A 12,617-nucleotide genomic window follows, 5' to 3' on the forward strand; every position below is an offset into this window, starting at 1 on the left:
AATGCTGCCTATGACCCCAAGAACACCATCCCCACCGTCAAACATGGAGGTGGAAACATTATGCTTTTGGGGTGTTTTTCTGTTAAGGGGACAGGACAACTGCACCGCATCAAAGGGACGAAGGACGGGGCCATGTACCGTCAAATCTTGGGTGAGAACCTCCTTCCCTCAGCCAGGGCATTGAAGATGGGTCGTGGATGGGTATTCCAGCATGACAATGACCCAAAACACACAGCCAAGGCAACAATGGAGTGGGTCAAGAAGAAGCACATTAAGGTCCTGGAGTGGCCTAGCCAGTCTCCAGACCTTAATCCCATAGAAAATCTGTGGAGGGAGCTGAAGGTTCGAGTTGCCAAACAACAGCCTCGAAACCTTAATGACTTGGAGAGGATCTGCAAAGAGGAGTGGGACAAAATCCCTCCTGAGATGTGTGCAAACCTGGTGGCCAACTACAAGAAACGTCTGACCTCTGTGATTGCCAACAAGGGTTTTGCCACCAAGTACTAAGTCGAAGGGGTCAAATACTTATTTCCCTCATTAACATGCAAATCAATTTATAACTTTTTTGAAATGCGTTTTTCTGGATTTTTTTGTTGTTATTCTGTCTCTCACTGTTAAAATACACCTACCATTAAAATTATAGACTGATCATTTCTTTGTCAGTGGGCAAACATACAAAATCAGCAGGGGATCAAATACTTTTTCCCTCACTGTAGTGGCTTTTGAAAATCATGTTATTACAATGAGTACAGAAAACAAAAAGGAGAGTTAAACAATAGTCCTTTTTGAACAGCATGTCCCTTGGTTACTCTCTATTTTTCCCCTTAATGGAATTTGGGTTAAATATAGGGCCTTGTTTCTCTTTGTAATCTGATTTTTCATATTTGACAGGTTACACTCTTAAAACTCTCCTCTTACAACTTTCCATGTACAGCTTCCCACAGCACCGACCTTGTTGAAATTAATTACAAAAGATCTCAAGTAAGGAGGCACCTTGGATAGAATAGCTGGTGCTCCTTGGTCAGTGTGCTGGTTTATGACGGCCATTTGACTCAATGATAGTGTGTAATAGTATTTAGCAATTTGACTGTCTGAAGTCTGTGGCTTTGCCATTCATAGTACAACAACCCACAATGTTTCCTAAGATAAAATGAATTACTTTAGACTGTATTAAATATTATCAGCAAAATGCAGTAACTGTAGAATTGTAGATGTCAGCATTTGTGACAACTATATTTGTACTGGCATGTCAGGGGACCAAAAATAGGTAGTTTACTATTCCTACATACCTTTGTTTCCTGCACTGTCAGAAATCAAACAAATCACAAGGTCTGTTCGGTGGTCCGCAATGCTGGCCAGTAGAATTAATCTGTGTGTATTTATCTTGTTGTACTAACCCAGTTCCCATGTCTCTGGCTGCACTAGCACCCCCATTTTCAACACATGCATGAGCGAGCGCATGACAGATCTCACCCCCTCCCCCACCCTCTCCAACCCCGACTCTGACATAACCGAGCTCGCAGACGAGGGGCATGATGGGAAGGTGGAGGAGGAGGAGGAGGAGGAGGAGTTGGAGGACCTGGACGATGAGATCTTTTTGGACGACCCCTGTTCGGAGCTGGGGGGAGATGAGGGAGAGCACTGCCCTGGCTCCAGCGAAGGCCAGGACCCCTTTTACGACCGCTCGCCTCTATTCAGTGTAGTGGGAAGGTTGGTGAGGTTTCAGGAGCATGCTGGGAGAGGAAACTAGCTCTTTCACACTGAGAAGCGAGTCATTCCAGGGCCGCTCTATACACTTTAACTAAAAGGAGAAAACCGGCAATCTAGCCCTGATCTGGCCTCCAGCAGAGCGAGAGAATTCATAATAAATCGGTTAAATCACATGGGGAGTTGTAGTAGCACCAGCAAAAAATAAAATAAGAATTGACCTGAGCTCAGGAATGTATATAAATATGTAAAACGAGTTATGGAAACGAAAGAGAGCAGATGTGACAATCTGGATGCTAATGTAGCGTCTGATCCTACAGTTCATCTTGTGCTGAAAATGGCCGGCTGAGGCTCCAGGAACAACGGAAAGGCTCTTCTGTCCATAGGATGAAACAATCCTCTGTTTTATGATACATTTGCTCCATCCTAGGGAAATGTCTGAATGAACGAAAAAAAAATCATGATTGTCAATTTTATGTTGATACAGTTTGAACTTAAATCAAGCAAAATCGGCAATGGTCCAAGAATATTCAGATTGCTGGGCTTTTGTTTTGTGTTTTAGAAAACAAATGCATCCAAAAATACATTTTCTTTTTTAAAGTGCAGGCTTTTAATGTTTTCAGGAATCCAGCCAACTACTTGGACAGGTTTGCTTGAGCTTAGGGGAACAATGATACTCAACACAGGCTTTTAAAGGACATATCCAATACATTTCCAATACTCTCCTATTCGATTTTCTCTAAAATCCTTTCACATCTGTTTTGTAACACTCTCTGTCTTTGTAACCTTGTAGTGAACTGTGTGGCTTCTTGCTTACTATTCCAGTTTCCTTCCTCAGCCTTCACTGAACCAGGCTGTTTCAGTGAAGTCGTTTTTTTTTTTTTTTTTTTTTTTTTAAGACGGAAGAACAGGGGTGGGAGTGCAACACCCATGGAAAGCTGGCCGGTGGAAGTAAGCTTTCTTAGCTGTTTCACAGCCATGGAGATAAATGCTGCAAACCCTTTCCTGGTCTTCCTCTAACACAGCTTTACCCAATCAGACTTTTGCGGTCCTTAAATTTCATTTTTTTTTTTTTAAATACGTTTAGCAGGAATAGTCATGGTAGCAAGCAAGTCACGTAACGCACCCAACTCTTCATTAGCTATTGATATAGGTGGTAGATGTCGGGACAAACAGGGATCTATTCTCCCATCATTGCATCACTTCAAACACTATCATAAAATCGTTAGAATAGCAACTCTTTGGAGCCCACTGTAGCTGGAAAATTACCTTTTCTTCCATTTAATGCCATTAGGGATGATGATCACAAAGCAAATCTAGTGGACAAGAATACAATGCTTTAAAGTGTTCAAATATACTATATTCATGGCCTGGTAAAATAGCCAGGAGCCCTTTAAAGACAAGAATATATAAGGCAAACAAAGACAAGCTCATAGAAATGCAGATTTGGTCTTCTCCAGTGTATATAATCATGTGGATCTGGAAATATAAATATATTTCTGATGTCCAGAAGTCCTAGTATCACAGACAGGTATTAATCAACACAGCTGAGGACAAAAAAAACAACAAAACATTTTCTTGCTGTCATTGTCTTGCCCCACTGGCAGGGAATTTTGCTCGATTTAAGTACTTTCTCTATGCCGTTGAAATCGAATTAAAGACGGCTACTAAACCTACAAATATTTTCTAGTTTTAAAGTTTATTTTTTTTAATAAACTGTAGAGAATGGCAAAAAGCAAGACATTTACCTACTTTATCCCCCCCTCTTATTTTACTATCATTTTGAAGTAAAAGAAAAGGCTCTTCTTCATATCCATTACATTATTGGACTTATCCAAAAAAAACATGAATTCTGTCTTAAATCATTTTTAGAGACATGTTAACATAAGTTGTGTTTTGTGTGCCTATGAAGAGCCAAATTTTTATTTATTTTTAATTATTAACCAAACAGAACTATCAAAACAGTGACGGTTGGCACTGCTATGTCTCAAATAGCTCCCAGTGGCTGCTATGCATAGCATCAAAACCTGTTCAAAGTGTTCCTTTAAATGGCATGTACAATATACTACAGAATATAAATAATCTCCATGATCTGTCTATGTATTACACACCCTTTGCTTATAACATGAGGGGACGTTAACTCTAAAACAAACAACTGGATTTTCAGGATCTCAAGTTGAAAGAGCTGGTTTCTACTGCAGCTGTCTCTATCAGGCATGCCAGAGCACATTTTTATTTTTTATTTTTGTTTAATTAATTTGAATAGTATATGGATATCTCTCATTCTGATGAATTGGCCACACTCACACACACACAAACATACACACTTGGACACGCATATACACAAACACACTCAGCAGCTTTGATTTTAAGTATGTGAAGTGTGCTTATTTTTTATTTTATTTTATTCCTTGGTTTTAATTTCACACATTCTTAGCTGCTGGCTCTACTGTTAAAAGCTTAGCTATGTACTGTATTTGTTTCTTTTTTTTTCAGTTTGCTTAAATTTTTGAGTCAAAAAAACAAAACAACAACAACAAAAAAATCCCCCAAGCTTTTGCTTTGACGTTTTATTCTGAGCATGCCATTTTGCACCTCACCAATCTTGTCGTAAGCTCCTATCCTTTTACCTCTCCTTCCCCCCACTCCCTACTCCTCCCCTCTACCCCTGTCGCTCCAGGGAGATGTGATCCTCCACTGCAAAACATGATGATTTTGAGAAGCAAAAAGATGCCCTTTTCAAATATAAAAATTTAACAAAAATTGGCCACTCAAAAAATGAATACCTCAGTCATTAAAACTAACAAACAAACAAAATGATTTTACAGAAATACAGAACAGCACGTTCATAACTGTTGAATGTGTTGTCTTTATTTTTCAAAGTTTTTTCTTTAAAAATACACACCATGCAGAATAGTTTTGCTTCTCAAGCTCATAATTTGCCCTGTGGTGTTTCTTGCTTTTCCATTCCTATACACTGCATGAAGCAGTGGGCTGAGGTGTGGGTCTCTCACCTTCAGGGTACTGGGTTTCAGTCCAGCTCAGGTTAAAGACTTAAGCAATCCACAGATCTCAGTGTAGTCAGTACTGGTCCTTAATAGACTCGTCCTCTTGAATTCAGCTCTTGACTTTTCAGTTGGCTGGATTAGATTTCCAGGTTCACCAATATAGCAGAGATAATTCCCGTGTGATTCCGTATAGAGAGTCCGATCAAATGTCTTTAATAATTACCCAATTAAGAAACAGCCGTTGGAAGTATTGTTGCATTGGTCTAGCCTTATGTTTCTAAGGGGGTTTATGTCAGTGTCTCGTGATTAGATTGTTAAATTACCTTGCCTAAGGTTCAGGTACATTTCTTGCCTAGAACAAACACCAGTGAGTTGTTTCTAAAGCAGTGCTGAGAGTTTTAGGCATCAGAGACCAATTATGTCATTTTAGTGCCCATTATTAAGGTGCTAATGCTGAACAGCTTTTAAACAGTTCCGTGTTATTTTATATGTTTATGTATGTGTGTGTGTGTGTAGATACCATTATACATTTCTAATCCAATATTCAGTGGATGTACATTTGTGCATTTCTAGTATGAGTGAAGCCGTTTCTGAGGCTTGTCATAATCCATCAAACGATATTCCAACATGGTGCAGCTGATTCAAAGTTCTTTGAATTTGTTCATTATTGTCAACAGTGATTCCTGTTAATGATGTCTCAAGTTTTATTAGTGAAAGCCTAGAGCAGTCCAATGCGAGATTGAAATAGAACAAAATCCTTTACAGGGAAATAACATTCAATTGGCAGTTTCCTCTGAAAATACCCATGGAGAGGTCTTGTATTTAGAAGTGAATGCTGTGAATTTGAGTTATGATCTGAGGAAATTCCCTTTGCGTCTCTCTCTCGCGGTCAGCAGTGGCAGCTTTGGTGAAAGTAAATAGGTTGATGGAAAGGTGATTTAGTCTAGGACTAGCAGGATTTCAGTTAAGTGAGTTGTGCCAGGTCGATCCAGTTGGAGCCAGTTAGGTGTGAATCAGAGGCAGGTAGACAAAAGGTTAAACAGCAGGATTTACAAGTTGCCATAGACAAAAAAAAAAAGAGTTTTATTTAGGGGAATATTTGAGAAAATAGCAAAGTTGGGTGAGTATCATGAGAGGCTTTTCTGGGTGTGTGAGTTTTGAGGGTCTTGGTACCTCTGTGGTTATTCCCCACTTTTTAATCCCAGACTGTCACTCCACAACTTTAATAAACACTAAATCTTTTGCGCATAGTAGAAACCACTACTGCTTTCCTCAATAGCATTTGCTTTCCAGTATAACCCTCTTAATCACACTACATATAAAACAAGTAATTTCATGCCTTTGTCAGTTGACACACAGTTATTATCATAAATTATATATTGTTGCGCAGAGCACTAGGCATTATCATTTCCTACAATGCACCTTCGTTATATTAACCTGACAGACGTGAACGGTGAGACGTGGCCTTAATTTAGGATTACTAAATTACTAAAAAACTGTTTAATAGTTTTGTGGCATTATTTTATCCCCATTGATATTAAAATAGCATTCTATGGGTAAATTATGAAAATTACTTACCTTTCAAAAAGCTGATGGAGACTGGCTCTGAATTAGGATGTAGATTAGATGTAGATGTGTTTTTGTTCTTTATTTGACAAAAAACACACTTATACCCAGATCGTTTGTCGTCCCATATTTCCTGAGGTGAGCCAGCAAAGGTTGTGTTGTAGGAGTGGATAGGCAGAGGCTTAAGAAAGCAATGGATGTGAGGGGAGTCTACTTGAGAGGATGCTGACTGCTAGTCAGACGGCCTACGAACTGATGAGCTGGTGGCATGAGGTCCTGGATTTTGAATCTGGTTGTTTTGGAGATATCGAGGGAGGGATGTTACTCTGCACCCATGCTCCTTAGCCTCACCAAGCTGTAACACACTGTCTCAAACACAGGACACCCACCCCTTTCCACCCCTTTGGAGAATTGGAAAAAGAGAACCCTAAACAATAACAATAGTAAAGGGCACCTTTGGCTATCGCTGGAGCAGATGCAGCTTCTGTTTGGTTGCTTTGCGGCTCGGTGTTGTGACGTCCAGTGCAGTGTGGCTGTGTGTCTGGAGGCCCTCCTAACCTCTCTATGCTTTCTGTCTTACCCTCCCAACCCCCAACCCCAACTCTGCTATCCCTGCAGGGCCTTTGTGTATCTCAGTAACCTACTGTACCCCGTGCCCTTGGTGCATCGTGTGGCCATCGTCAGCGAAAAGGGAGAGGTCAAGGGCTTCCTGAGGGTAGCTGTTCAAGCCATTTCAGGTATGGGCTCCTGAGCTTGCACTTGCGTGAATGTCACCAATATGGCGATATTGTTATTATGTGTGGGTTTTTTTCATGTTAAATTGATCAGTTAGTGTCATTGATGGAGCAGGCCAAGCTTTAGGATTAGTAGCTTTAGGATTTTTTAGTAAGTTAGTAAGAATGTACGATTGCATGAAAGAAAATGAACAGTAACAGTTTTAACAGGCAACCTTTATAGACTGATAGAGAATCTAAACAATGACTTCCATTGATCCAATGTCCCAGAAATAACTAAGAAAATCAATACATAAATATTTCATAGGCTTTAGACCTTTGGCTACATATGTGATTTTGCCATTTCACCATACGTATGTTTAACATGGCAAAATGCGAGTCTACAGACAGGAATGAGTAGGCCTTGTGATGTCTGTTTCCTGCAGCTGATGAGGAGGCCCCAGACTATGGCTCTGGTGTGCGTCAGTCAGGGACAGCAAAGATCTCCTTTGAAGACCAGCAGTTTGAGAAGGTGAGTGCTGAGAGCCTTGGTGCTCGGCAACTGGTGTCACTGTGGGCCAGCACGTTTAAATCCGATGGACGTTATATCAAGTAATCATGCTCACTTTTCAAACCTACTGTATTACAGTTGCAGAATCTTGTTTTGTATTTTACATTAGGCTAAGATGTATTACTAATGATGATGATTATAATAATAGTAAATTATGATACAGTAATAAATAATACTACTCCACTTTCATTTCCCTCACTGATCCAACCTGTCAGCGAATTTTGAAACTCAAAACGAATAACAGCCAGTAACAAATGCTTTTGGTTGGCCAGTTCCAGACAGAATCTTGTCCAGTTGGAATGTCCCGCTCTGGGACATCCCAAGAAGAGCTGAGGATTGTGGAAGGGGAGGGACAGAATTCAGAACTGGGACCTTCTGCAGATGAGGTCAACAATAACACCTGTGCAGGTGGGGGTCATGAGCTGAGCTGAGCTTCACAGGGCTTACTTGCAATTGGTACTACCCAGTGCTATTTCACTGTATAGGCTGAAGTGGTGTATGAAGTCATGCCATGTCCCTGACCAGTCTCCTGCATTAATACTCCTTTACTGGTGTGTCCTCAGCAAGTCCCGAAGAACTGGACAGTCCGCTGAAGACCAGTGTGGATGGACAGCTGGATGGCTCTCTGGAACACCTGAGGATCGGGAGTGTATTCACTTTCCGTGTGACAGTGCTGCAGGCCTCCAGTATCTCTGCCGAGTACGCCGACATCTTTTGCCAGTTCAAGTACGTATTCCTGCACCAACTCTAATCTACGAACACCATAATCCCATGTAATACTATCTAAAGACAGATTAGTATATCTGTGTGTGCCCTTTACCAATCATGTGGCACGATGTGAAGGGAAGGCGCAGAGGGAGAGTAGGAGGAAGAGGAGGAGGAGGTGGGGTGCCTCCTCTGTTCCTTTTGTCAGAAGTGAGAAAAGATACTGTATATGAGCCAATTCTTGTCAGTAGCTAAGAATAAGAAATGCAAGACTGATGATAACAGACTATTGCAGGATGCGCATGGTAAAGCAAGGTGCACCTTCTTAAACTCCTGTGCTCAGACACATGTGAGCTCTGGTCCTGGGAATACAGACTGACTCTATTCCTCTGTGTGTTTTTTGCAGTTTTATCCACCGGCACGACGAGGCCTTCTCCACAGAGCCTCTGAAGAACACTGGGCGTGGTCCACCACTGGGCTTCTACCATGTTCAGAATGTGAGTACAGAAAAGACAGGTGGCCATCCTCTGGTTGTTGGGATCCCTGTACCTCAAAGCAGGGGTGTCCCTTTTACGCTGTATCCTTGAGAAGAAATAGCAATGCCTTTGCTTCTGAGGCTCCTACACAAAATCTGACCACCCCTCCAGAGCAGGCTGCAAATTGAAACTGGAGAATAATCATAAAAATTATGTCAGTTTTGGCTCTGTCTTCAAATATTAAGGTATCCTTATATTACATATTAAAACACATCATGATACCCTTCATTTCATAAGCAGTTTCATACTAAACACATGCGGTCAGCCATGATGTGGAGATGGAGGTCTGCAGTTGCTAGTCTGTGAATTAGGAACAACTCTTGTGATCACAGCTGTGACCGCCTCAGCTATGAAGCAGATGGTAGATTGTAGACAATACTTCACTGTGTTTTTTTCCTGTTTTCAGATTGCAGTGGAGGTGACCAAGTCCTTCGTGGAATATATAAAGACCCAGCCCATTGTGTTTGAGGTGTTTGGACACTACCAGAAGCAGCCCTTCCCACCCCTTTGCAAAGACCTCTTCAGGTAGGCTCATGGAAGCCTAGCTGTACTGCCCCTAAGCCCTCATAAGGCAAAGAAGAGACCAAAATAATATTCATCACCTTCTACAGGAATTTTGAACTATTTATTATATTTAAAAGGCCTGTTAATGAGGCTACAGCTAAATGCTTAAATATTTCAGATCAAATATAATCGATTCTATAATGGCATGGTTCACCAGTCAGCAGTTGCATAAAGACCACTAATTGTTTTTATATTTTCAAGCCCCCTGCGACCCTCCAGAAGGCAGTTTCCTCGAGTGATGCCCTTGTCCAAACCAGGTAAGCAGGGAAGATTTAATTTATACAGATTATACATTTATTCACTTTCTTTTCTGGTAGAAGTGCTGTTTAAAAACAACGAAAATTGTCATGTTCTCCCGGCAAAGAAGAAAATGTATCTGGAGTTTTCCTAAATAATACATCATGTGTTTGTAATGTATTACCCTGCTTGTCACATGACAATGCGTCTCATTTTAGGTTTAGTTATGTTTTAGCTTGTGCGTCTCCCAGTGTTTGTGCTCTTGCCCTCTTGTTCCTGTTTGACGTATACCAATTTGCTCTGCCTCGCTGGCCCTGGCAGACCGGGAGAAGACCATGGAGCTGATCCGCTTCCTGGTGCCTGAGCTGCTGAATGGCCGACTGGTGGATTCTCTGTCAGACCACGCCCTGTCTGCTGCAGGCCTGGCTGCCTCCTTCCTCTCTGAGGAGGAGGAGCTGAGCGTGCTCCCGCCCCCTCCCATGTATAACTGTGCCGTTATCAAAGCTCAGAAGCCGGGTTGGTAATGACCGTGAATGGGGCCGGAGGAAATCCTTTAAACTGAGATAAAAAAAGACCTTGTGTCAGTGCCTTGAGTTTAGGAATCAGAGAACAAAGCATTAAAAAAATTTTGCTTTTGGATATGCAATCATATTTAAGTTAACCGTTTATTTAAAATGCCAAATGCAGGCTCATGTCTGTATCGGGTAAGCTATTTGCCTCACCAAATATTCATATTTTTTAGATTGCATGCCTCTTGTAATTAAAATTTGAAGTTAATAGAGCCTAAACTAACACATCTCAAATACACAAGTGTACAAATTAAATCAGTGACTGTAACCTAATTATCAGCTTTCTGATCATTGCAGAATAATGTCAAAATATTATGACAAAAACCTATTAAGCCCAGTGCCTTCGTGACACCACTGATTTGATTTGAAGTAGTTCATGGGATTTCCTGCTGGCTGGGGCAGCTCTGGTTGGGTTTCTCCTTTTTTCCTTAGGTTTCTCTTGTGATTGTTTCTATAATCCTTTTGCATTGCGGGTTGAAATCTATGTATTCTACAAACAGACAAATCAATAATGAAAATGTTGAAATGCAATTAATCATTAAAATGTATGTAGTTCAGTAGTAAAAAAGGAACCTATACACTCAATATGATATTTGGAAAAGGTAATGAGAATAGAAGACCACTCATATTTGCTATTAAGGTTCACAGAAGTTACTGTGTGCTTTAATACTCCAATAATTCATTTTTCAGTTTTAATTTTCACCTCCATATAAATGGCTATATTTTGCATGTTGAAGCTAATGAGTCTGACTTTCTCTTTTGCAGTTTACTCCTAATGTCACCTTTCTGTGTGCAATGACCTCTTTATTAGGACCATGCATGCATTTGTATGATTAAGTTACATTTATACAGATTATCCACATGTATGCCAAACATTTCTAAATTGGACTAGATAAGCTTTGACTGATTTAACCACTAACAAAAAGCTTGACAAAGGGCTGAAGAGTGTCATTGATGCTTACCCTAGTCATCGCTTCAGTCTTTCAGCATCAGCACTAGAAACTACATCTTGAGCATATGTCTGGAGTAGGGACAGATCCAGGACACATTATTTTACAGATGTTTTGAGTTTATACATTGTATAAACTGCTCAAAATCAGATTAGTGTGACTGACTGAAGAGTCACATCTCACCTGTAAATTTTAAGCTCCGGGAGATTCCTTGATCCCTCTACAAACAAAGCATGTGTAGCTACTCCAGAATATCTCTCTAGCTTTGGCAGTCTGTTAATATACATGACTATCCTTAAAGTCTTTCAAGACTTCTAATAAAAAAATATATAATGTACTACTACATAAGGATTGTGGATTTCAGTCCTGTGAAATTCAGTGTCTCCTTAGTTCCTTCAGGTTTTAGAAACTACATTATATCAAGTCCGAATTATTGGACTACTGTACCAGCCAGCTTATGTGAGGTCCTGATAAAGAGGGTGCGCTTGCAGATGAGGCCTGGAGGATTCCAGGCACTTACCCTTCTCTCTCCCTCTAAACGACTCTTCTCTCCTACATCCTGTTCTGCGGCTGGCCGCAGTGTGGGGAGTTGTGTGGTGTGGTGTCTCTCTCTCTCCCCTGGGCTGTTGCTGATTATGCTTGTGTCTTTCCGTCAGTGCCCGCCACCAAGCTGAGCACTCTGACCCGCTCCACCGCCGGTCCCTGCCACTGCAAGTACGACCTGATGGTGTTCTTTGAGATCTGCGAGCTGGAAGCCAATGGAGAGTGAGTGTCCCCACCACCCGCCTCCTGCAGCAGCAGTGGCTGAATATGTTCAGTCAAACAGAGAATACGTTGCTTTGAATAGAATATATTCTATTGCATGAGAACCATATAATTCAACTAATGGCTATATTAAATTCATTATTTTATTCATATATATATTTTTTGCATTCTGTACTAGTGTTGAAATGTGATTGGTATATAATTGATTTATTTTTCTTTCACAAATTGTTGTCTTCAAACATTATAAATAATGTAATATATTTTCTTCTCAGCTACATCCCTGCAGTGGTGGATCACAGGGGTGGTATGCCATGCCATGGCACATTCTTGCTGCATCAGGTAGATTTTGCACCGCACCGCTTACTCATTGACAAGGTCAGAGGTGCTGGTTCTGCTGCTCCTCACTTAACTGTGTTAAAAATATCACATCCTTTCTAACTCTACCTAGTTACTAAAGAGAAATCTAGAAAGGGTGAAATAGTGTCATAGTATTGCATCAGCAATTTAGAACAAAATTGTTGCTGAGATCAATCCGTCATCAGCAAGAATAGAGACCAAGCATACTTTAAAGTAGCTGGTTGGATAATATTTATGGTTACATAACAATAACTGTGAGAACCTCTTCCTTTAACTCCTACCAGGGCATCCAGAGGAGAATCACAGTGACTATTGTGCATGAGACAGGGAATGATATTGAGTGGAAAGAGGTCAGGGAGCTGGTTGTGG

General features: G+C 40.8%; 1 protein-coding gene across 8 annotated transcripts in view; it reads left to right on the top strand.

Moving 5' to 3' along the window:
* kif1aa (kinesin family member 1Aa) overlaps positions 1-12,617 on the top strand; it is a 75,752-nt gene that overhangs the window by 41,821 nt on the left and 21,314 nt on the right. For 4 of the 8 annotated variants that reach the window (XM_066709146.1, XM_066709138.1, XM_066709139.1 and 1 more), the window contains 11 exons: positions 1,426-1,710; positions 6,900-7,018; positions 7,441-7,526; positions 7,838-7,973; positions 8,129-8,291; positions 8,677-8,767; positions 9,213-9,331; positions 9,572-9,627; positions 11,783-11,891; positions 12,164-12,230; positions 12,533-12,617. In XM_066709146.1, the coding sequence (XP_066565243.1) occupies positions 1,426-1,710; positions 6,900-7,018; positions 7,441-7,526; positions 7,838-7,973; positions 8,129-8,291; positions 8,677-8,767; positions 9,213-9,331; positions 9,572-9,627; positions 11,783-11,891; positions 12,164-12,230; positions 12,533-12,617 (1,316 nt within the window). The remainder of the gene's footprint in view (positions 1-1,425; positions 1,711-6,899; positions 7,019-7,440; positions 7,527-7,837; positions 7,974-8,128; positions 8,292-8,676; positions 8,768-9,212; positions 9,332-9,571; positions 9,628-11,782; positions 11,892-12,163; positions 12,231-12,532) is intronic. The other 4 variants (XM_066709141.1, XM_066709142.1, XM_066709143.1 and 1 more) reach the window with 1 other exon arrangement.

This window comes from Amia ocellicauda, chromosome 7 (genome assembly GCF_036373705.1).
Source record: "Amia ocellicauda isolate fAmiCal2 chromosome 7, fAmiCal2.hap1, whole genome shotgun sequence".
Taxonomy (NCBI): Eukaryota; Metazoa; Chordata; class Actinopteri; order Amiiformes; family Amiidae; genus Amia; species Amia ocellicauda.